The sequence below is a fragment of the Macaca nemestrina genome, chromosome 8 (assembly GCF_043159975.1).
Source record: "Macaca nemestrina isolate mMacNem1 chromosome 8, mMacNem.hap1, whole genome shotgun sequence".
NCBI lineage: Eukaryota > Metazoa > Chordata > Mammalia > Primates > Cercopithecidae > Macaca > Macaca nemestrina.
Window position 1 is genome coordinate 1,095,001 of NC_092132.1, and position 25,130 is coordinate 1,120,130.

The 25,130-nt window shown below is 53.4% G+C and overlaps 2 protein-coding genes across 18 annotated transcripts in view; one reads left to right on the forward strand and one right to left on the reverse strand.

Annotated features, from left to right (window-relative positions):
* The window catches only part of LOC105488490 (maestro heat like repeat family member 1), a 120,275-nt gene extending 98,353 nt beyond the window's left edge, over positions 1-21,922 (reverse strand). For 6 of the 17 annotated variants that reach the window (XR_011606615.1, XR_011606616.1, XM_011752627.3 and 3 more), the window contains exons 1-2: positions 18,324-18,427; positions 2,119-2,196 (exon numbers count right to left, since the gene is read on the reverse strand). Coding sequence is in view for 15 of the 17 variants with exons in the window: in XM_011752627.3 (XP_011750929.2) it covers positions 2,119-2,140 (22 nt within the window). In the remaining 2 variants the exon portion in view is untranslated. Of the gene's footprint in view, positions 1-2,118; positions 2,197-4,211; positions 4,332-17,490; positions 17,631-17,691; positions 17,943-18,190; positions 18,214-18,323; positions 18,430-21,843 lie in introns of those variants that run through there. The other 11 variants (XM_071067602.1, XM_071067604.1, XM_011752630.3 and 8 more) reach the window with 9 other exon arrangements.
* On the forward strand, positions 18,702-25,010 carry LOC105488492 (uncharacterized). The gene is given in 9 exon segments (XM_071067612.1): positions 18,702-19,460; positions 19,690-19,781; positions 21,851-21,949; positions 22,083-22,424; positions 22,808-22,882; positions 22,884-22,916; positions 23,146-23,295; positions 23,438-23,493; positions 23,816-25,010. Coding segments are annotated over 9 exon segments (1,095 nt in total). The 5' UTR covers positions 18,702-19,303; the 3' UTR covers positions 23,907-25,010.
* Positions 25,011-25,130: the final 120 nt, after the last annotated feature.

Below are 25,130 nucleotides of genomic sequence, written 5' to 3' on the forward strand. Positions count from 1 at the left end.
GAGGCAGAGACTGCATGAGCCAAGATCACGCCACTGCACTACAGCGTGGGTGACAGAGAGAGACTCCATCTCGAGGGGAAAAAAAAAAAATGCTTGATGGCCGGGCACAGTGGCTCCCGCCGGTAATCTCAGCACTTTGGGAGGCCGAGGCTGGTGGATCATTTGAGTCCAGGAGTTTGAGACCAGCCTGGCCAACACGTTGAAACCCTGTCTCTACAAAAAAATAGAAAAAAATACAAAAAGGACAGCATAGTGGCATGCACCTGTAGTCCCAGTTACTCAGGAGGCTGAGGTGGGAGGATCCCTTGAGGACAGGAGGCAGAGGTTGCAATGAGCTGAGAGCACCACCACACTCCAGCATAAGCGACAGAACAAGACCCAGTCTCAAAAAAACAAAAGAAAAGATTGAGGCCCTGCATAGTGGCTCACGCTGTAGTCCCAGTGCTTCGTGAAGCTGAGGCAGGAGGATGATTTGAAGCCAAGTGTTCAAGACCACCCTGAGCAACACAGCGAGACCTCATCTCTACAAAAACTAACTTTAAAAAATAGGCTGGGTGTGGGCTGGGCGCGGAGGCTCACACCTGTAATCTCAGCACTTTGGGAGGCCAAGGGGGATGGATCACCCGAGGTCAGGAGTTCGAGACTAGCCTGGCAAACCTGGTGAAACCCCCATCTCTACTAAAAATACAAAAATTAGGTGTGGTGGCGGGCACCTGTAATCCCAGCTGCTTGGGAGGCTGAGGCAGGGAGAATCACTTAAACCCGGGAGGCGGAGGTTGCAGTGAGCCGAGATCCACTGCACTCCAGCCTTGGCGACAGAGTCAGACTCCGTCTCAAAAAAAAAAAAAATTAGCTGGGTATGATGGCACAGGCCTGTAATCTCAGCTACTTGGGAGGCTGAGGTGGGAGGATGGCTTGAGCCCAGGAGGTCACTGCACTCTAGCCTGGGCAACAGAGTGAGACCCTGTCTCAGAAAACAAACAAACAAACAAACAAACAAAGGCTTGAAGGACACCCTAGTCCCTTCAGCACCTCCAGTCATGAGATGACACAGCAAGAGACTCCATCTATGAGTCAGAGAACAGCCCTCACAGACATCGAATCTGCCAGTGCCTTTATCTGGGACTTCCCAACTGCCAGTACTGTGAGAAATACATTCCTATTATTCATTAATTACCCAATCTAAGATATTTTGTTACAGCAGCCTGAACAGCCTTTGAAGACTAATTTTTTTTTTTTCTGATGAACATCTGGAGAAAGCATGTTCATTCAGCAGTCACTCCAGGCCAGGTGCAGTGGCTCACGCCTGTAATCCCAGCACTTTGGGAGGCTGAGGCGGGTGGATCACTTGAGTCCAGAAGTTCAAGACCAGCCTGGGCAACATGACAAAATCTCATCTCCATGAAAAATACTTCTGGGCGTGGTGGCGTGCGCCTGTAGTCCCAGCTACTCAGGAGGCTGAGGTAGGAGGATCATCTGAGCTCAGGAGTTTGAGGCTGCAGTGAGCCATGATTGCACCACTGCACTCCACCCTGGGTGATAGTGGGAGACCCTGTCTTTTTTTTTGAGATGGAGTCTCGCTCCATCGCCCAGACTGGGGCGATAATCTCAGCTCACTGCAACCTCCACCTCCTGGGTTCAAGCGATTGTCGTATCTCAGACTCCCGAGTAGCTAGGACTACAGGCACATGCCACTACACCTGGCTAATTTTTTATTTTTTTAGTAGAGATGGGGTTTCACCATGTTGGTCAGGCTGGTCTCGAACCCCTGACCTCAGATGATCCGCCCGCCTCGGCCTCCCAAATTGCTGGGATTATAGGTGTGAGCCACCATGCCCAGCTGACCCTGTCTTAAAAAAAAAAAAAAAAAAAAAAAGTCAAACAAAACCTTCAAATCACATCCTGAATGCCATATGCTTTTCTGAGTCCCAAACTCAAGGCTCGTGTGCGGGAGGTCTACACCTGCCACATCACCTAACCTGCCCAGAACCCACTCTGGCTCCCGAGCGTCGGGTGGAAACTCCAGGCACCACTGGAGCTGGTAAGAGCCTTGGCCTGCCCTGACCCAGAGGCAAGAGAGGCCTCACACATGGCCACCCCCAATCCCCATGCACTCACTCTTTATGGAGGACTCAGTCATGTCTGTGGTTTCAGCTTCCTTCACCCAGTGTGAACATGGACAACTTCTTCTCCAATCTGGAATAAGCAAAATCACAAGATTTAATTCATAAGACTCAACGATATCTGAGTTTACAGGCAATTACCATTTCCGTGTAAAACACACAATTTTAATGAATTTGTTCTGGGGGAAACATCTCTGTCACATTTTCTTTGTGCCATTCAGGGAGGGCAAAAGACACCATGATCCTCAACAGTTTCCAACTCTCCTCCATCCCTGAGCAACATCAGTCCTGCCAGCGCCTCACAGGCCTGCACAGGCTTGTCCGCAGCTGGCCCACAGACGCCTCGCCACCATCAGCCCCAGCAGGAGAAGACGCACCTCCATCTAGAGCATCCTCCTCCACACCGAGGAACTGAGCACGGCCACACCGCTTTCACACACTGCATGCCATGCGCCACAGCATGCGACGATGGTCCCAAGAATCGAGTCCAGCAAGTGTCCAAGTTCCTTCTGCCTCTTCACCACAGGCACACACTCAAGTCCTGCATCATGCTTTCTGAGGACCTGGGTCATCAGAGGGGCTGCAGGCCCACCATGAGCATGGCAGCCAGCATCCTAACAACTCACATTCTCTGTTCTCTGAGCTCCCACCGGCCCCTTCATTCCCTGATCACCTCCTGTCCACCATTCCTTCCTAACACACTCCAGAGAAAAATGAAGGAGAGAAAAATGAAGGAGAGACGCCACCCCTGACCAGCCAGGACACCTCCCTGTGCTGTGCACACATGGGTTGGAGATGAAGTAAGAAATCACGGAAATCTTGGCCGAGAGCGATCACTCATGCCTGTAATCCAGCACTTTGGGAGGCCAAGGTGGGCGGATTGTTTGAGGTCAGGAATTCAAGACCAGTCTGGTCAATATGATGAAACTCTGTCTCTACTAAAAACACAAAAATTAGCTGGGTGTGGTGGCGGGCACCTTTAGTCCCAGCTACTCAGGAGGCTGAGGCATGAGAATCGCTTGAACCTGGGAAGCAGAGGTTCCAGTGAGCCAAGATCACACCACTGCACTCCAGCCTGGGCAACAGAGTAAGACTCTGTTTAAAAAAAAGAAAAAAGAAAAACAAAAAAACATATTCCATAGAGATCCCAAACTGAAGTGTTAAGAGCTGAGGAGGGCAGTGACTCTCAGGCAGGGCAGAAAACCCATGAAAGTGCCCACAGCACACACTTCCCAGAGACAACGGCACGCCTGACGTGGAGCATCAGAAGCCAGAGTTCCCAGGCCTGAGCTGAGCTGGGGAGGCGGAGGAGCTGGGCTGAGCGGCTGGGATCTGGGACCAGTGGCTGTGCCCTGCGGGCAGTCAGCACTGCCCAGCTCCACCGTCCAGGAAGAAACGGGTGGGACCAACGCCAGTCCACGACTGTGCAGCACCCCTTCCAGTGCAGCAGCCACGTTCGCCCAACTCAAACAGGAGCTAACAAAACAAATGAGCACACCGGCTTGGACTTATCTGCTCCCAGCCCGGGCGAGAATCACAGGACAACTAAAAAACTGGACGAAACACAAGAAACCACTGTTTCTCAGGACAATGGACATCAGAAAATGAAGGACAGTGAGGCCTGAGAGGTAGGAAATGAGGCGTAGCCCCAAGAGCCCAGCTCACTGCCTGGAGAGAGGACCCAGGCTTAGGGCCCAGCAAAACACCTAAGCTGAAGAGACAGAGCGGGTAGTGCCGGCCGATACCAAAGTGGCTGGAGTCTGCAGTCCAGTATCAGAGAAAGCGTTGCCCAGAGAGAACTTTAGAGACCTGCAGCGGGTTCCCTGGGCACTTGGCAAGTTCTGGTCAGCAGAATAATAGCCCCTAAGCTTCCCACACCCTAATCCCCAGAACCTGTGTGTATGAACCCTTACACGGCAAAGGGATTCAGTAGATGAGATTAAGGGTACAGGCCCTGAGACAGGGATTACCTGGGTGAGACCAACCTAATCACACGAGTCCTTAAAAGCAAAGAACCTTTCCTGGGTGGCTCAAAGAGAAGAGATGGAAGAGCGGGGAGGAGAAATTTGAAGCGTGAGAAGGATTCACCCCACAACTGCTGGCTTGGAGGATGCAGGAGGGAGGCTCTGAGACGAGGAATGCAGGTGGCCTGGAGAAGCTGTGAATGGCCCTCAGCTGGCAGCTGACAAGAAAACAGGGGCTTCCGTCCTACAGATGCAAAGAACCAAATTCTGCCAGGAACCTGAGACAGCAGAAGCAATCCTTCCCAGGGGCACCAGGAAGGGAAGCAGTTCCCGGCGCCTGGGTTCGGGCTGGTGAGACCCTTGGTAGACTTCTCACTCCAAGAACTTTATGGTAATAAATTTGTGTTGCTTAAGGCACTAAATTTGTGGTAATGTATTGCATTAGCATTAGAAAAGTAATACAAATGCCTTGTATGAGAACAAACTATCCAAGGCTGCAGAAAGAGCCACACAAAGGGATTAGGAGAAGCAACATCCAGGGTTTCCACAGGGCCAGGAATGGGGCCTGCTCCCAGCAGCTGGAGTGGACAGTGTCATGACTCATGGAGCACCAGGCAGAGTGCTCAGGACTCCACCTCAGTCATCAACCAAATCAGTCCTAGACTAAACGTCATTCCGGTCTCACCTAACAAAGCTAAAAGAAAGGCCCGACAAGATCAAACTGTTCCCAAGTAACTTCGCCAGCTCCCAGCACAAAGCTCATGAATACTAACAGGAACACAAAAATATCCAGCACCACCAAGGCAAAAGCAATGCCTGGCATCCAATCAAAAATTACCAGGCGTGGGCCGGGCGCGGTGGCTCACGCCTGTAATCCCAGCACTTTGGGAGGCCGAGACGGGTGGATCATGAGGCCAGGAGATCCAGACGATCCTGGCTAACACGGTGAAACCCCGTCTCTACTAAAAATACAAAAAACTAGCCGGGCGCGGTGGCGGGCGCCTGTAGTCCCAGCTACTCGGGAGGCTGAGGCAGGAGAATGGCGTGAACCCAGGAGGCGGAGCTTGCAGTGAGCTGAGATCCAGCCACTGCACTCCAGCCTGGGCGACAGAGTGAGACTCTGTCTCAAAAAAAAAAATTACCAGGTGTGCAAAGCAAGAAAATTCAACCCATTGTGAGGATGAACCAACCAATACAAACTGACCCAAAAATAACACAAACCAAAGAGTTCAGAGACACAGACATTAGTTATTAAAACTGTATCATATATTTGAGAAACTACAGGAAAGATTAAATATGTTAACACTAGGAGGTTAAAAGCAAAAGGATGGGCAAAGAAAAACATGGCTGGCATTAGTTACAAGAAAGCTGGAGTCACATTAGACAAACTAGATTTCAGAAATATTAACTATCCTAAACACTTTTACCTGGTAACACAGCTTCAAAATACACAAAGCCAAAACTAATAAAAATGCAAGGAAAAATAGACAAATCCAAATTCCAGTAAAATTTCAACATCTCTTTTTCCTTTTCTTTTTGACATGGAGTTTCTCTTTTGTCACCCAGGCTGGAGTACAATGGCAGGATCTTGGCTCACTACAACCTCCGCCTCCCGGATTTAAGTGATTCTCCTGCCTCAGCCTGCCCAGGAGCTGGGACTATAGGCACGTGCCACCAGGCCTGGCTAATTTTTGTATTTTTAGTAGAGACGGGGTTTCACCACGTTGGCCAGGCTGGTCTCGAACTCCTGACCTCAGGTGATCCACCCACCTTGGCCTCCCAAAGTGCTGGGATTACAGGTGTAAACCACCATGCCCAGCCCTCTGTCTCTGTTAGAACAAGTGAACAGAAAATTCGGCCAGGCAGAGTGGCTCACACCTGTAATCTTGGCACTTTGGGAGGCTGAGAGGCAGGTTGATTGCTTGAGTTCAGGAGTTCAAAACCAGCCTGGGTAACACAGCGAAGCCCTGTCTTTACAAAAAATACAAAAATTAGCTGGGTGTGGTGGCGCATGTCTGTAATCCCAGCCACTCCGGAGACGGGAGGATCACTTGAGCCCAGGAGGTCAATGCTGCAGTGAGCAGAGATCACACCACTGCGCTCCAGCCTCAGCGACAGGAGGGAGACCCTCTCGCAAAAAATTAAAAAAAAAAAAAGTGTAAAAGAATTCAAGGCATACAAAGTATGTTCTCTGACCACAGTGGAACTAAATATATCAATAAGAGAAAGATATCTGAGAAATCCCCAAGAGTTTCAAAACTATTTAATATGCTTTGAAATAATGCATGGGTCTAAAAAGGAATCAAAAGTGAAATTACAAAGCATGCTGAAGTGAATGAAAATGACACGACATATCAAAATCTGTGGAAACTTACAGCACTAAATATCTTTTTAGAAAAGAAGAATGACTAAAGTATACAGAGAATGTGCAGGAGAAAAAGAATGAGTTCAACTTCTACCTGAAGAAACTAGAGGCCGGGCAAGGTGGCTGGCTCACGCCTGTAATCCCAGCACTTTGGGAGGCCAAGGTGGGTGGATCACTTGAGGTCAGTTTGAGACCAGCCTGGCCAACACAGTGAAACCCCACCTCTACTAAAAATAGAAAAGTTGGCCAGGCGTGGTGGCTCATACCTGTAATCCCAGCACTTTGGGAGGCCGAAGCACGGCACGTGGATCACCTGAGGTCAGGAGTTCAAGACCAGCCTGACCAGTATGGTGAAACCCCATCTCTACTGAAAATACAAAAATCAGCTGGGTGTGGGGGTGTGCGCCTGTTGTCCCAGCTATTTGGGAGGCTGAGACAGGAGAATTGCTTGAACCCAGGGGGCGGAGGTTGCAGTGAGCCAAGATAGCACCACTGCATTCCAACCTGGGCCACAGAGCGAGAGTCCGTCTCAAAAAAAAATAATAATAATAAATTAATTAATTTTAAAAAAAAGAAATAGATGGCCAGGCGCGGTGGCTTATACCTGTAATCCCAGCACTTTGGTAGGCCAAGGCAGGTGGATCACTTGAGCTCAGGAGTTCAAGACTACCTGGGCAACGTGGCAAAACCCCACCTCTACCAAAAGTACAAAAATTAGCTGGGTGTGGTGGCACATGCCTGCAGTCCCAGCTACTCAGGAGGCTGAGGTGGAAGGATCACTTGAGCCTGGGAAACAGAGGTAGCAGTGAGCCAAGACTGCACCACTGCACTCCAGCCTGGGCGACAGAAAGACCCCTTCTCAAAAAAAAAAAAAAAAAAAAAGAGAAAAGAAAAGAAATAGGCAAATCCCTTAAAAGACACAAGCTACAAGCTATCAAAGCTCACTCACAAAGAGATAACCTAAATAGTCCCATAGCTAAAAAGAAATTGAACTTACAGTAAAAAACCTTCCCATAGAACCTAGACGGTTTCCCTGAAGAATCCTACCAAACATGTGAGGAAGAAATAATACCAACTATACACAAATTCTTCCTGAAAAAACTAAACACAAGAGACTACTTCCCAACTGATTTTCTGAGCATTACTCTCATAGCAAACCCAAAGACCTTGTAAGAAAGCTATACAGGCTCATGCCTATAATCCCAGCACTTTGTGAGGCTGAGGCGGGTGGATAACTTGAGGTCAGGTGTTCGAGAGCAGCCTGGCCAGCATGATGAAGCCCCGTCTCTACTAAAAATACAAAAGTTAGCTGGGCATGGTGGCACGTGCCTGTAATCCCAGCTATTTGGGAGGCTGAGGCACAAGAATCACTTGAACCTGGGAGGTGGAAGTTGTAGTGGGCGGAGATCACACCACTACACGCCAGCACGGTCAACAGACTGAGACTCCATCTTAAAAAAAAAAAAAAAAAAAGAGAAAACTGGCTGGGCGTGGTGACTCACACCTGTAATCCCAGTACCTTGGAAGGCCAAGGTGGGCATATCACGAGGTCAGGAGTTCGAGATCAGCCTGGCCAACATGGCGAAACTCCATCTCTACTAAAAATACAAAAATTAGACTGGGCGTGGTGGCTCACACCAGCACTTTGGGAGGCCGAGGCGGGCAGATCATGAGGTCAGGAGTTTGAGACCAGCCTGACCAACATGGTGAAACCCCATCTCTACTAAAAATACAAAAAAATTAGCTGGATGTGGTGGCGCACGCCTGTAATCCTGGCTACTCAGGAGGCTGAGGCAGGAGAATCCCTTGAACCCAGGAGGCAGAGGTTGCAGTGAGCTGAGATTACACCACTGCACTCCAGCCTGGGCAATACAGCAAGGCTCCATCTAAAAAAAAAAAAAAATACAAAAATGAGCCAGGTGTGGTGGTGTGCGCTGTAATCCCAGCTACTCAGGAGGCTGAGGCAAGAGAATTGCTTGAACCCAGGAGGCAGAGTTTGCAGTGAGCCGAGATAGCATCATTGCACTCAAGTCTAGAGACAGAACAAGACTCTGTCTCAAGAAAAAGAAAGAAAACTACAAACCAATATTCCTTATAGACACAGATGTGCAAATTCTTTTTTTTTTTTTTTTGAGACAGAGTCTTGCCCTGTCGCCCAGGCTGGAGTGCAATGGCGCAATCTCGGCTCACTGCAACCTCTGCCTCTGCCTCCCAGGTTCAAGCGATTCTTCTGCCTCAGCCTCCTGAGTAGATGGGACTACAGGCACGCACCATCACGCCCAGCTAATTTTTCTATTTTTTTAGGAGAGATGGTGTTTCACCATGTTGGCCAGGCTGGTCTCAAACCCCTGAGTTCAGGCAATCTGCTGGCCTTGGCCTCCCAAAGTGCTGTGATTACAGGCGTGAGCCACCGTGCCCGTCCGGTTTTAATATTTTTAAATTCAGCTGATATAATTCACATCACTGATAAACTAAGAAAGAACAACCATATGATCATCTCAATAAATGCAGAAAAAGCATTTGTCACAATCCAACGTTCATTTATGATAAAAATTCTCAAGAAGAGAAGGGAACTTCCTCAACTAGGAAGAGAAGGAAACCTGCTCAACTTGTTACTTAAGATAAACTGGCCGGGTGCAGTGGCTCACGCCTGCAATCCCAGCACTCCAGGAGGCCGAGGCAGGTGGATTACTTGAGGTCAGGAGTTCGAGACCAGTGTGGCCCACATGGTGAAACCCCATCTCTACTAAAAATACAAAAATTAGCCTGAGTGGTGGTGGACGCCTGTAGTCCCAGCTACTCAGGAGGCTGAGGCAGGAGAATCACTTGAACCCAGGAAGCAGGGGTTGCAGTGAGCTGAGATCATGCATTCTGGCCTGGGTGACAGAGCAAGACTCCGTCTCAAAAAAAAAAAAAAGAAAAACACCTAAGAAAAATCTGTAGTTAACATCATACAACTGGCCCTTGAACAACACAAGTTTCAACTGCATGGGTTCACTTATACACAGTTTTGCGTCAATAAATATATTGGAAAACTTTTTGGAGATTTGTGACATGTTGAAAAAACTTACAGACAAACATAGTCTAGAGATATCAAAAAAATTTAAGAAAATGTGAAATATGTCATGAATGCATAAAATATATGTAGACACTAGTCTATTTTATCATTTACTACCATGAAATATACACAAATACGTTATAAGAAGTTAAAATTTATCAAAATAGGCCGGGCGCAGTGGCTCAAGCCTGTAATCCCAGCACTTTGGGATGCCGAGACGGGCAGATCACGAGGTCAGGAGATCGAGACCATCCTGGCTAGCACGGTGAAACCCCGTCTCTACTAAAAAATACAAAAAACTAGCCGGGCGAGGTGGTGGGCGCCTGTAGTCCCAGCTACTCGGGAGGCTGAGGCAGGAGAACGGCGTAAACCCGGGAGGCGGAGCTTGCAGTGAGCTGAGATCCGGCCACTGCACTCCCGCCTGGGCGACAGAGCGAGACTCCGTCTCAAAAAAAAAAAAAAAAAATTTATCAAAATATACATGTACACTTACAGACCCTACGTGCTGCCGTCTGCAGTCAAGAGAAATCTAAACAAACATAAAGACACAGTGTTGACAGGCCCAGCGCAGTGGCTCATGCCTGTAATCCCAGCACTTTGGGAGGCCAAAGCAGGCGGATTAACTGAGGTCGCGAGTTTGAGACCAGCCTGACCAACATGGAGAAACCCCGTCTCTACTAAAAATACAAAATTAGGCTGGGCGCGGTGGCTCATGACTGTAATCCCAGAACTTTGGGAGGTCGAGGTGGGTGGCTCACGATGTCAGGAGTTCAAGACCAGCCTAGCCAACATGGTGAAACCCTGTCTCTACTAAAAATACAAAAATTAGCCAGGCATGGTGGTGGGTGCCTGTAATCCAAGCTACTCGGGAGGCTGAGGGAGAGAATTGCTTGAACCTAGGAGGCAGAGATTGCAGTGAGCCGAGATCGCACCACTGCACTCCAGCCTGGGCCACAGAACAAGACTCTGTCTAAGAAAAAAAAAAAAATTAGCTGGGCATGGTGGTGCATGCCTGTAATCCCGGCTACTCGGGAGGCTGAGGCAGGAGAATCGCTGGAACCCAGGAGGTGGAGGTTGCAGTAAGCTGAGATCACGCCATTGTACGCCAGCCTGGGTGACAAGAGGGAAACTCCGTCTCAAAAAAAAAAAAAAAAAAAAGATGCAGTTTTTTTTTTTTTTTTTTTTTTTTTTGAGACAGAGTCTTGCTCTGTCACCCAGGCTGGAGCGCAGTGGCCGGATCTCGGCTCACTGCAAGCTCCGCCTCCCGGGTTTACGCCATTCTCCTGCCTCAGCCTCCCGAGTAGCTGGGACTACAGGCGCCCGCCACCTCGCCCGGCTAGTTTTTTGTATTTTTTAGTAGAGATGGGGTTTCACTGGGTTCGCCAGGATGGTCTCGATCTCCTGACCTCGTGATCCGCCCGTCTCGGCCTCCCAAAGTGCTGGGATTACAGGCTTGAGCCACCGCGCCCGGCCAACATGCAGTATTGAATCATAACTACACAGAATTAAGTGTAGCACATACTGTAGTACTGTGGTATTTCCATAGCCACCTCTCATTGCTACTGCAGTGAGCTCAGGCACTGAGTGTATCTGCTTAACACACCGTGGGACGCCATCACCCCCGCGTGAGCGATTTGCAGTAAAGCCCGTGGTTCTCCCACATTTTTCAACATGTTTAGTCAGTGCTTTGAATGACACCACGGGACCCATACAAAGTGCCAGCAGTGGTGCTGGAAGTGTTCCCCAGAAGCAGAAGAAAGCCATGACTTTACAAGAACAAGTTGAATTGCCTGGTTTGTACCATAGACTGAGGTCTACAGCTGTGGATCACTTGAGGTCAGGAGTTTGAGACCAGCCTGACCAACATGGTAAAACCTCATCTCTACTAAAAAAATTTTTAAAAATTAGCCAGGCGGCCGGGCGCGGTGGCTCAAGCCTGTAATCCCAGCACTTTGGGAGGCCGAGACGGGCGGATCACAAGGTCAGGAGATCGAGACCATCCTGGCGAACCCAGTGAAACCCCATCTCTACTAAAAAATACAAAAAACTAGCCGGGCGAGGTGGCGGGCGCCTGTAGTCCCAGCTACTCGGGAGGCTGAGGCAGGAGAATGGCGTGAACCCGGGAGGCGGAGCTTGCAGTGAGCTGAGATGCGGCCACTGCACTCCAGCCTGGGTGACAGAGCAAGACCCCGTCTCAAAAAAAGAAAAAAAAAAAAAAAAAAAAAAAATTAGCCAGGCGTGGTGGCACGTGCCTGTAATCCCAGCTACTCGGAAGGCTGAGGCAGGAGAATGGCTTGAACCCAGGAGGCAGAGATTACAGTGAGCCCAGATTGTGCCACTGCACTCTAGCCTGGGCAACAGAGCCAGGCCCCATCCAAAAAAAAAAAAAAAAGGGCAGGCACTTTGGCTCACACCTGTAATCCCAGCACTTTGGAAGGCCAAGGCGGGCGGATCACCAGGTCAGGAGATCGAGGCCATCCTGGCTAACACGGTGAAACCCCATCTCTATTAAAAATACAAAAAATTAGACGAGTATGGTGGTAGGTGCCTGTAGTCCCAGCTACTCGGGAGGCTGAGGCAGGAGAATCGCTTGAACCTGGGAGGCAGAGGTTGTAGTGAGCTGAGATCGCACCACTGCACTCCAGCCTGGGCGACAGAGCAAGAATCTGTCTCAAAATAAATAAATAAAAACAGAACTGCCATATCATCCAATGATCCTGAGTACGTATCCAGAGGAAATGAAATTAGGATTCAAAAAAGACGTCTGCACTGCCATGGTTACTGTAGCACCATTCACAAAGGCAAGATATGGAATCAGCCGAAGTGTGCGCCAATGGATGAATGAATAAAGAAAATGTGGTATTATTTAAAGAAAGAACAAAATAAAAATAAAACAAAGACAATGTGGTATAGATCACAATGGAGTATTATTCAGTCTTAAAAAAGGAGGCCGGGCACAGTGGCTCACACCTGTAACCCCGCACTTTGGGAGGCCGAAGCAGGTGGATCACCTGGGTCAGCAGTTCGAGACCAGATTGGCCAATATGGTGAAACCCCATCTCTACTAAAAACACAAAAATTAGCCAGGTGTGGTGGTGAGCACATGTAATCCCAGCTAGTGGGGAGGCCGAGGCGAGTGAATTGCTTGAACCCAGGAGGCAGAGGTTGCAGTGAGCCGAGATCAAGCCATTACACTCCAGCCTGGGCAACAAGAGCGAAACTCTGTCTCAAAAAAAAAAAAAAAAGAAGAAGAAGAAGGAATTCCTGTCATTTGCAAGAAATGGGATGAACTGAAGAATGTTATGTAAAGTAAAATAAGCCAGGAACAGAATGACAGCCACACGATCTCTCACACGTGGAATCCCAACTTCTATGAAAAGCTGAACTCCTAGAAGCAGAGGAGAACTGTGGTTACCAGGGGCTGGCAGAGGCGGAGGACTGGGGAGATGTTGGTCACAGGGTCAATGCTTCAGTTAGACAGGAAGAATAAATTCAAGGGATCTATTGCACAACATAGATGACTAGAGTTAACAACGACGTGATATATACTTGAAAATTGCTGACAGTAGATTTTAAGTGCTCTCAGCACAAGTAGAAAGTACTTGAGGTCATGGCCGGGAGCGGTGGCTCACGCCTGTAATCCTAGAACTTTGGGAGGCCAAGGCAGGCAGATCACAAGGTCAGGAGATCGAGACTATCCTGGCTAACATGGTAAAACCCCGTGTCTACTAAAAAATACAAAAAATTGGCCAGGCGTGGTGGTGGGCACCTGTAGTCCCAGCTACTCAGGAGGCTGAGGCAGGAGAATGGCATGAACCCGGGAGGCAGAGCTTGCAGTGAGCCAAGGTTGCGCCACTGCACTCCAGCCTGGGCAACAAAGCAAGACTCCATCTCAAAAAAAAAGAAAGTATATGGGGGGCCGGGCGCGGTGGCTCAAGCCTGTAATCCCAGCACTTTGGGAGGCCGAAACGGGTGGATCACGAAGTCAGGAGATCGAGACCATCCTGGCTAATACGGTGAAACCCCGTCTCTACTAAAAAATACAAAAAACTAGCCGGGTGAGGTGGCGGGCGCCTGTAGTCCCAGCTACGCGGGAGGCTGAGGCAGGAGAATGGCGGGAACCCGGGAGGCGGAGCTTGCAGTGAGCTGAGATCCCGCCACTGCACTCCAGCCTGGGCCACAGCGTGAGACTCCGTCTCAAAAAAAAAAGAAAGTATATGAGGTCAGGTATGTGTTAATTAGCTTGATTTAGCCATTCCACAAGGTATACATATTTCAAAACAGGTCAGACACCACAAATATATACAATTTTGTCAATTAAAAAAATAATTTTTCACACGCCTGTAGTCCCAAGCTACTCGGGAGGCTGAGGCAGGAGAATGGCTTGAACCCAGGAGACGCAGGTTGCAGTGAGCCAAAATCGTGCCACCGCACTCCAGCCTGGCAACAGAGTGAGACTCCGTCTCAAAAAAAAAAAAAAAAAAAAAAAAAAAAAAATTTTTTTAAATCAAATACAAGGCAGTTATGATAAACCAATCATAATGTATGAGAAGATAACCTGCCTTATATTAACATAGTAGTCCCCTCTTATCTCTTATCCTGTTTTACTTTCCTTGGTTTCAGCTACCCACAATCAAACACAGTCCAAAATATTAAATAGAAAAATTCCAGAAATGAACTCATGTTTTAAATTGCACGCTGCCCTGAGTATTGTCATAAATTGTTCTATTTTGTTATTTATTGTCAGTCTCTCGCTGTGTTTCATTTATAGTTACACTTTATCATAGGTATATAGGTATGAGAGTAGCCCTGTGGAGAGGGAAGGACTACGGTATGCAAAGGAGCTTGTGCACATCCCTGAGATAAACAGGAAAGAGCAAAGGACGTGCAATTCTCAGAAGACAGAGAGATGGCCGGCAGACATATGGGGACTGTGCTGACTGCCCCTAGGATGAACAGAGGCACTCAGCTGCCCTTCCAGAGCTGACCGACAGCAGTGCGGCTCGGTGCTGCGGAAATGTTCCCTTGTCCCCATCGCAGGGCGTGTGATGTGGGTGTGAACTGCTTCTTCAGTGCCCCACTGCCCAAACCTCTAGGGGAGCACAGAGACGGACAGGCTGTATCTAGGGGTGAATGTCTACAGCTGAAGTCCCAGTGGGCGTGTGTTCCAGGGTGCTCTTTTACTTTGCTGTCTATAGGCAGCTTGTGTTAGCCAGTTCAATTACACCCTTTACTTCTCACAAGGACAGAGGGCTTTCTGTATCCCAGGTTCTTGCCCCTTGGTGTAATGGAAGAATCGGATCACACCTGGGCTTGGAGAATGAGTGTAAAGTGTTATTGAGTGGAAAAAGCTCTAAGCCAATGGGGGAGCCGGAAGGCAGATGGTCTTCCCCTGGAGTTGGGCCGCTTGGCGGCCCCGGCTCTCCTCTGACCGACCGTCCTGGCCAAACTCCGCCTTGTCCAGCCAGTCGATGGCCTGCCAGCGTGCTGGCGTCTGTTGGTGTGCTCTTCCACGGGTGTGCTCCCCTCGAGGTCCAGCTGCTGTGTCTTCTTCCGTCAATTTGCTCCTCTCCATGTCCAGCTGCCTGTGTCCCTGCCTTGCTAGCGTCTTGGAGTTTGTTTGTTTGTTTGTTTTGTTTTGTTTTTTTGAGACAGAATCTTGCTCTGTCACCCAGGCTGGAGTGCAACGGCGCGATCTCGGCTCACTGCAACCTCCGCCTCCCAGGTTCAAGAGATTCTCTTGCCTCAGCCTCCTGAGTAGCTGGGATTACAGGTGCCCACCACCATGCTCGACTAATTTTTGTATTTTTAGTGGAGACGGAGTTTCACCATGTTGGCTAGGCTGGTCTCAAACTCCTGATCCACCTGCCTGGTCCTCCCAAAGTGCCGGGATTACAAGCATGAGCCATCACCCTCGGCCTGGGTCTGTTTTTATAGGCACAGGAGGAGGGTATGGCAGGCCAGGGTGGTCTTGGGAAATGCAACATCTGGGCAGGAAGGCAGGAGTGCCTGTCCTCACCTAGGTCCGTGGGGGTGGAGCCCTAGCCAGAGACCATGCCCTACTCTACCCAGCACTTCCCTTCCCCCATTCCATAAGGGACCACGCTGTTCTCTTCCTAGCACTCCCATATCAGCAGCTGGATAAGGGCTCAGTAGCAGAGCCAGTAAGCCACGAGCAGGCATGGAAAATCCCTGTGCCCTGTCCCACCACCTATAAATGGTGATGATCAGTGATGACCAGTACCTCTATTTGTAGGCTACATGGCAAAAAGTGTCACAAGTCAAAGACTTGCAGTGAGGCCAGCACACAGTTGAACACCAAGAGCATCTGACGTGCTGAGGACAGGGGCCACTCAGGTGCTGGTGCCAGTAGCAGAGCCTGAAGAACAGCTGCAACAAGACTCAGTGGCTAAATTTCCACTTTTCCACATCTATCTACAGATGCCCTAACACTAGTACACAGACATGTATGTAACGGGGATGTCAGAAAAAAAACACAAATGCTAATCAGGGCTCTGGTTAAATTACTAAAAAGCAAACGAACGGGAGAAGGTGGCAGGCAGGTTTGATAGGGTTTTCTCTCCCTACATAGCACACATTTCTGTGTGAATGAAAGAGCTGCTTCCTTTTCATTTATTCAACCACATTCAATAAACACCCGCCAGTCACCATCACAGGCCCAGAGTTCCTGTCTTGAAAGCCCTCCGGCCACAAACAGCATGGCTGCCACACCCGTGCACACAACAGAGGCACTGCATTGGGTCTGAAAGGGTTAGGTGGGGGTGTGCGAGGCTGTGCAGGCCACAGGAACCATAGCCCAGAAGCACTGGTGAGCCAGCCTGCGGGGCTGGGTGTGTGCAGGGAGAATAGGAGGTCACAGAATGCCCCACCCATGCGTCAGGTCCAAGGAACCTTCTCTCCTAGCACAGCAGCCGCAGAATCAACCTCCAAAGTCACCAACAAGGCCTGGGCTGATGACCCAGGGAAATGCAATCCCACAGCCCACTGCTCACAGTCCACCGAGAACATGGTTCCTCAATACAGGCCACACCAAGCTGTGTCACTGGTGCGCGTGCAAACCCCCAAAACCAGGTGGCTCCTCCAGCTCAGTGAAGAAAGCACATTTCTCACGATGGGCAGCAGTCCGTGTTCTCTGAGCACTGACTAGGAGCTCGCAAGAGCCACGGGAGCCTTTCATGGTGCTCCTACCCCAAAGAGACCAAGCTGTGTGGACTGGCACAGACAGAGGATGTCTCTACCCCAAATAACCAGCTCTGTGAAAGGGGGCTATGAGACAGAGGGTAGCAACCAGGCTTCTCTCCTGGGCCTCTGTGGACCCTGGGAAAGAAAACTAAGCACAGGCACCTGTTTCCTGACACAGGCGACAGCCACAAACTCAGGCAAACACACGCCCCACATCCTCCACCTCTGATCCCCTGGTGTCCTGCAGCAGTCAGCAATCAACACCAGCCAGTGGGAAATGATGAAGTGCAGGTCTCCACAAGCCACAGAGGCCTGCATGTCAGTTTCAAGTTAACAAAGACAGCTCAACCTCAGGTCATTCCACTCTGACATCAAAGAGACCAGAGACACCTGTTCACAAGGACCTTGGGAGCCTGAGACTAAGCAGTGAAGATCCTGCTGACAGCAGCACCCCAGGGTGCCCAGACTGTCCATGCAGCCACGTCACAAACACGTACCGCCGATGAAACATGCCGCAAACAACGATTCCCACACGCATCTCCAGCCCTCGCCTCCCCAGGACATCTCCATCCATGGTCATCGCACTGAGACCCAACAGCTCTAAACTCATCACCCTCACCTGACTTATCACCGGCCCTACCCTGCCTGCGTCTTACCGCATCGTGTGCGTTCACCACCATCCCCTTCCAAAGTGGTTCCTGCCTACGGGGCTGTCCCCGACCCAACTCTGCTCACACCCCTGAGTTCGGCCACGCCCCCGTACCCCTTTCTGCTTACCTCACTGCACTTGAGTTTATGGGTCTGTCCCTTCCCCACCTGAGCAGGCAAAGGAGCCCCTCCCCAGAGTGTGTAGGGCCGAGCCACCAGCGCCCGCGGAGTGGTTCCTCTGACCCTAACACTGCAGCTGCACTGACGCTGCCCGAAAACCCGACCCCAAATCGGCCGCTCAGCTCCTGCCCGGCAGCCCCTAGGTCTCACCTTGGCTGAGTGAGGGCTGGCTCCCCGCGGCCCTGCCAGCTCTATGCCCTGCACGCTATGACCAGTCATCCTCGTGACTAGGGACAAATCACCTTCCTGCTCGCGATCGTCAGAGAATACGGAAGGCATACGGAGGCCGGGGCACGCCGGCTTTGCAGGCTCCAGGCGTATGCTTGGCTTCCCGGAGAGAGGACCCCCGGTGGCCCCGCTTGGGGGAGAAGGGCCGGGGACCACCGCGCTCCCGGGGAGGGCCGGGCGCCGGGGACCACCGGGGTTCCGGGAGGGGCGGGGACCGGGGACCACCGCGCTCCCGGGAGGGGCGGGCACCTGGAACCACCGCGCTCCCCGAGGAGGGGCGGTCGAGCGGCCGAGACCACTTAGCGGCGCGGAGGAGAGAACAGCCGCACAGCTCCGGCCTCTCTTCCGGGCTGTGGCGCGGCGCACACCTGAACCAAGGTCCCCGCGACACCCAGGACCCTCCCAGCGCTCGCCCTGTGACCTTGGGGAGGCGCCTCCTGACTCGGCTTCCTCCGCGGCCCCGCCAAGGGAGCGGCCTCAGGTTCTCCAGCCCAGACTTCCCCGGGAGGCGCTTCCCCAGCGCCGCCGAAGGCTCATCCCCGCCCGCCGTTTACCTGAGGAGCCGCCGCCACCTCCGCCGGGGCGCCGCCTTCCCGCCCAGCAGTGGCCCCGGAGTGGGCGGAGCCTCGCGCGCCGAGCCCGCCCTCGCTGCCTTCTGGCCAACCGCAGCCCGGAGCGCGGCAGTAGGTCCCCGCCCCCGAACGATCTCCGCAGTTATTGGTCAGGTGCACGTCTCTCACGCTCACTCCACCCCGCCCACCTTCATTTGCAAAGCAAGAGTGCGCAGACTCGGCTTTCGCTCGGCCCCGCCCCCGGCCGCTCCTGGGCCACCGCCTCTGTCTGAAGAGCGCCAGCGCGGCCGCCACTGCGCAGGCGCGGCCTTCAGGCTCGTGACAGCGACGCCAGCCGTCCCCGTGTCCCCGTCGGACGCACAGAGCCCTGGCGACCTCCGCTCCCAGACGCCGGGGACGCGGGCTCGGCGCGGCGTTGCGGCCGCTCGCAAGCACACGCCCGCCCTCTGTCTGCCCGGAAGCGCCCGCTGGAGGCCGCGGCACCGGGAGAGGGGCAGGACACTCGGGGCCCTGCGCTCGTTGGGAAAGAGGCGGCCAGCGGGGTCCCGGGAGCTCGGGACGCGATAAGAGCGATGTGAGGAAGGAAAGCGCCCGCCGCGCGTCCAGGCTGGGCGTCGGCAGAGGCGGAGGCGGCGGGAGCAGCGCAGGCAGGATGTCCACTCCAGGCCGGAGGGACTGGGCTCCCGCTGTGGGGACGGCGCCCAGGAGAGCACAGGACCCTTCGCGGATGTGGGCGCGGCCCCTGCGGCGACTTGCCACGCTCCTGTGGCCCTGTCCCCTCCCGGTCTCGGAGTCGCCTCCGCGCCACGCACACAGCTGCTGCGCGCAGCACAACCCCGCTTTCGCTCCGACCGCAAACAAGCGCCAGCCCCTCCGCCAGGGGGCAGGCCTGAGTCTGCATTTTCTCCCTAGGGCTCCGCACAAATCCCAGCACGGGACGGCTGCCCAGTGAAGCCCCGGGAATGAATTCAAGTGCAGCCAACGACGCGGATAATCGAGACTGCAAAGGGAGGGTGGACAGAGCCAATGGCCGTTCTGAGCCTGCAGTCATCAGTTGGCTTGACACTCGCGGGCTTCCGGCCGCGCCCTGGCACCGGTGGGAGCCGGGAGGGAGAGGAGGTGCGCCGCAGGGAGCGCAGGCTCCCAGGCTCCGCTGCAGAGCCCAGAGGCTCAGCTACCCTGGGTCGGGACCACCTGGCTCCGGTTCTAGAGTGGCCGTTTCTTGCAGCCCCCACCTTCGACGAACTCCACCCTGCCCCCGTGCCTCTCCAGCCCTTCTAACACTTGAGCAACCAGTCCCACCTGCTTAAATTGCCTGAAGCAGTTTCTCTTTTTTCCTCACCCCCAGGTCAACCACAAACCAGTTTGTTTTTTCTGAGGTCTGTCACCCAGGCTGGAGTGCAGTGGTGCTCACTGCAACCTCAACCTCCCCGGGCTCAGGTGATTCTCCCACCTCAGCCTCTGGAGTAGCTGGGACCACAGGGCACACCACCACACCTGACTGATTTTTAAATTTTTTGAAGAGACAGGGTCTCACTATGTTGCCCAAGCTGGGTTTTTGTTTTTGTTTTTGTTTTTTGAGAGGGAGTCTCGCTCTGTCGTCCAGGCTGGAGTGCAGTGGTACAATCTCTGCTCACTGCAACTTCTGCCTCCCAGGTTCACGCCATTCTCCCGCCTCAGCCTCTTGAGTAGCTGGGACTACAGGTGCCTGCCACCACACCAGGCTACTTTTTTTTATATTTTTAGTAGAGATGGGGTTTCACCATATTAACCAGGATGGTCTCGATCTCTTGACCTCGTGATCTGCCAGTCTCGGCTTCCCAAAGTTGTGAGATTACAGGCGTGAGCCACCGCGCTTGGCCCAAGCTAGGTTTTATTGTTGAAATGAGGCCTCTCAGCCGGGCGCGGTGGCTCAAGCCTGTAATCCCAGCACTTTGGGAGGCCGAGACGGGCGGATCACGAGGTCAGGAGTTCGAGACCATCCTGGCTAACACGGTGAAACCCCGTCTCTACTAAAAAAATACAAAAAACTAGCCGGGCGAGGTGGTGGGCGCCTGTAGTCCCGGCTACTCGGGAGGCTGAGGCAGGAGAATGGTGTAAAAACCCGGGAGGCGGAGCTTGCAGTGAGCTGAGATCCGGCCACTGCACTCCACCCTGGGCGACATAGCGAGACTCCGTCTCACAAAAAAAAAAAAAAAAAAAAAAAAGAAATGAGGCCTCTCACTGTTACCCAGGCTGGAGTGCAGTGGCACGATCACAGCTCACAGCAGCCTTAAATTCCTGCCCTCAAGTGATCCTCTTGCCTCAGCCTCCCAAATAGCTGGAACTACAGGTGGGCATCACCAAGTCTGGCTAATTTTTAAGTTTTCTTGCAGAGACAAGGTCTCACTATGTTACCCAGGCTGGTCTGAAATTCCTGGACTCAAGAGATCCTCCTGCCTTGGTCACCCAAAGTGCTGGGATTACAGGCATGAGGCACTACACCCAGATCTTGTCCTTATTTCCTGTATCCCAGGCAATTTGCCAAACAAGGGATGAGGGTGAGCAAAGGAATATCAAACACATGCCTTGCTCTCAAAAGCTCATGGTCCAAAAGGGATGAAAAAGTGTGTTTTTCCAGTTCAAGTCAGCCCGTTCCAGGGCCTTTTCTGCAGCAAACATGCCACGTGCACCCACAGATCTCGGTAGAGGAGACTCCAATTCCCCAGACTCACTGGCCTGTACCAAGCACTGGCCCCTTGCAGGCATTCCCAGGATGGCTGCCCTCCAGGCTCACAGCCACTGTGCTGTCCAGCTCACAGCAGAGATGACACATTTGGGTTGGGCTTCCCCACCATGGGGCCTTAATTTCATCATTTGTAAAGCGAGGATTGCTTGGTTGTGTTAAGACTTGAGATCCTGGATGTGAACTGCCCCCACGGGCCGGGCACCTGAATGTGTTCTGTGAATGGGGGCAGGACTGCTACAGGTGGTAGCTGTAGCTGGTGTGACTGCCCAGAATGGCACCCAGCACACAGCTGGCACTCAGACGTTACCAATAGTGCCCACAGCGCACTCTGGGGTCCAGAAGGGAGGGGCAAAGTTGGCTTCTGTCTCTTGGAGCTGTAGGATCAGAGGTGGGCTCAGGGGTGGGGTCCTTGCTTGCCCTAGGGTGTGTGGTCAAGTCTGCAGAGGTCTCTAGGTGGGAGGCTTCCTGCACCCTGCTGGCCTGGGCTCCAGTGGAGAAGGCTGGGAGACAGACAGGGCTCCAACCACCATTTCAACTGCACGCCTTCCTCTGGCTCAGCCCACCTTAGGGCCCAGCTGAGTGTGGCCGTGGTATCCTCTCGAAGGAGGAAGGGGTGCAGTTGAAATGGTGGTTGGCACGTATGTGTCCCTTTTCCTGTCTTTATGCCCCAGAAATCCCCACCCTCATTTCTTTAATGGCCTTCTGTGGCCAGCCACGTCAAGAGGGGTCCACAGAGGCCTCAGCCTGGCTATAGCTCTTGAATTGGGTTTTCACCTCACAGAGAGTGGGCCCCATGTGGGCAGGACTGGTCCCACAAGATGTCCTCAGAGCGGGCAGGTCCCCAAAACGAGAAGACGTACGCTTCGAGGGCACAATGCAGGTACAGCTCTAGAATTCTCCATTCTAGAACCTGCCCCTCCTCTCCCCAAGCTAGCCCTCCCCCTGCCCAGTCCAGGGCTGTGCCAGCCCCCGCCCTGAGCTCACAGCCCCATCACTCCCTGCTTCTGCCGCAGTCCCAGCAAGTCTTCAGAAGCGTGGCTGCTGCCTCAAGAAGGACGCAGTTCCCACCCAGCGCCCCCCACCTCCCTGGCCCCTGCCCTCTGACACAAGTCAGGCCTCAGTCGTGCCCCCCAAGACTGGTGAAACTGGACCACTACACCCCCTCCCATGCACTGCCCTTCATGAAGGGCAGCAGCAGGCAGAAGCTGGATCAGAGAACCTTCACAGAGCAGATACATGAGGGCAAGGACAATGGCTACCTGTTCCCCAAAGTGTACTTGGCCGATGCCACCCACAAGTGCATGCACCACAACCCCAAGCTGTCCTCCGATCTGCAGGGCAAGCGCTACACCATGGTAAGGCAGGTTTACCTCCCTCCCCAAGGGGCTCCAGTGCCCCCCAGCCTGGCCAGCAGGCCCCTCTGTGTCCCAAACCCACTCAGGCACCATCCAGCTGCTCCAGCTTCCTCCGTCTGAGACTCTCCCCAGTCCCATTTCCTCCCCAGAGGCCTCTCTGGGGCTCCTGCAGGCTGACCATCCCCTGTTCCCAAACCCCTTGAACACAGAGTACTTGGCACAGGAGGGAGTGGGGGAGGTCATCGCTGCCCTCCAAGGGCACTGCTCACCCAGCGTCCCCCCCCGAGGATTCCAGCAAAGTGTATAAAGGACAGGGGCCTGCCTTACCACAGCCAGCCCCTCAGGGGCCAAGTCTCACACAGCAAGTGCCATCCACCCTACAGATAGCTGTCAAGATCGTCTCCACAACCGAGGCCCCGGTGGAGTTTTCCCGCAAGCTCCTGCCCCGTGAGATCTCCATCACTCAACACTACCTACAAGCACCTGAACGTGGTGGGCAGAGGCCTGGACACAGCCTGTCCCCACCCTCCCCTTCCCCAAGGGTAGCTCTCCCCAGCCAGCTGCCTGCCCCAGGCCTATTGCCCCCTCCCCCCACCTTGGACCTCCCTTTTGCCCCAGGGCTGGAGCCCAACCCCATCCTGGAACCTGGATCTGCTACCCTTGACAGTTCCAGCACACCCTTGGCCCTGCCTCAGGGTGATGGCAGGTGTGTGGGCTGCAGGTGCAGCTGTATGAGACCTATCAGAGCAGCCAGCTCGTGCCGGAGCTGGTGGCCCAGGGCGACCTGCTGGAGCACATCAACGCTGCGTTGGACCACCTCTGCCACCCAGGGCTGGAAGAGAAGGAAGTCCTCAGACTGTTCTGGCAGCTGGTCAGTGCCATGGCACACTACCACAGCGTGGGCATCGCCTACCAGAGAGGGCGGCACCTGGGTCGATCGTCTGCCCACAGGCACAGAGAGGCCCACTTGAGCCCAAGCCAGCCCTACCTCCTGCCTCCCCTCTCCCATGCAGGGACCTGAAGGGCGAGAACATCCTGCTGGACAGCCACGGCCTTCTCAAGCTGACCGGTGAGCCCACAGCCCCCGCCCGGACCCCAGCCTGGGGTTGAATGCCTCCACCTGCAGGGCCCACACCCCATGCTTGTCCCAGCCAGGCCTCTGCCTTCAGCTCTCCCAGAAGGCCTGCGGGCCACCCTTACCCACGGGCCTGAGGCCACTGGCCTAACCCCTACGTATGCCCCAGACCAGGCCCACCTCATCCACACCCACACTCTTGCTGTCGGCCACACACTGCATGCAACCCCGCAAGCCTCCACAGCCATCCCTGCAGACTGGCATCCTGCACCCGACCCTCACGCACAGTGCCACCCTCCCCATGCACCTGGTACAGATTTTGGCTTTGCCGACTGCGTGGGGCCCAGGAACTCACTGCTCAGCACTTTCTGCGACTCCCCAGTCTACACAGCCCGAGATCCTCGTGAGCAGCAAGTATAGCAGGGAGCAGGCCAACCTGTGGAGCCTGTGAGTGCCTCCCAGGGAGCCCTGACCCTAGGCAATGGGGCAACCTGTGGAGTCTGAGTGCCCCCAGGGCACCCCAACCCTGTGGCCAGGGCCCATGGGAGGGCTGGGGAGAGGCCACACCCGTAGCTCATGTCCCCAGAGGTGTCATCCTCTATGCCATGGTGAGTAAGAAGCTGCCCTTCAAGGAGCCCCAGCCCCACTGCATGCTGCACCTCATGCACTGCGGTCCCACCTTCTGGCCAGGTCTGTTCCCAGGTAAGCACCACCCCATGACCTTCCCACACCTAGCTCAGGCCTAGAGAGCGGCAGTGAAGAAGACCTGGACTCCCAAGGGGGTAGTCCTGCGTGGTAGAAGAGACCAAACCTGGCATCCTCCCCACTTAGGCTGGGAAGCATTTGGTCCATGCACGGCAGTGACAAGTTCTGGGGAAGCTGGACTGGTGGAGGACCTGACTCAAAATGCAGTTCAGGAAAGGCTGTGGCTGCGAACCTGAGCTCTGCACTAGCCCAGGGCACACTGCCTTGCCCCTCTATGCCTCAGTCTCCCCACTGGCGACAGAACTGACCCCTCTAAGCTGCTGGCACCATTGGCAGTGATGTGCATGGGGTGAAGGTGGGTGCTGGAGTGGTGAGAGGCTACAGCTGTGAGCCCTCGCCCACAGTGCCAGGACCTGATTTGGGGACTGCTGCAGCTGCGTCCAAACACATGCCTGGGCCTGCAGCGAACACGCTCTTCCTCAGTGCTGTGCCAGGTGTGGTGTGGCCCTGTGGGTGAGCAACTGAGCAGCACGTGGTCCCTCTGCACTGCACTCCACCTGACCCCACTGTGGTCCCTTGCAGAGAAGCAAGTACAGTCCCAATTCCCAGCATCCATGGATGACCTGGAGCCTGGTACAGACTTAAGAGTGCCAATGGCCAGTCCTGTAGTTGCACTGCCCCCAACAGCAGGGCATCCCCAAGGAGAACCAGGGCCCCGAGCTCAGGCCTCCGGAAGCACACCCCAGAAGAGGGGTGGGTTCCGCCCAGCTGGTGCTCTGGAGCACTGTGGCAGCCAGCCTAGGAGTGAGCGCCTCCAGGAGGCGTTCCAGTAAACTGAGGGTGGGGGGGTGGGGCAAGGCCAAATAAAGCATTTATTCTGTGAAGAGAGTGCAGATGTCTGAGTGCTGAGAGGGCAAGTGGCCTCC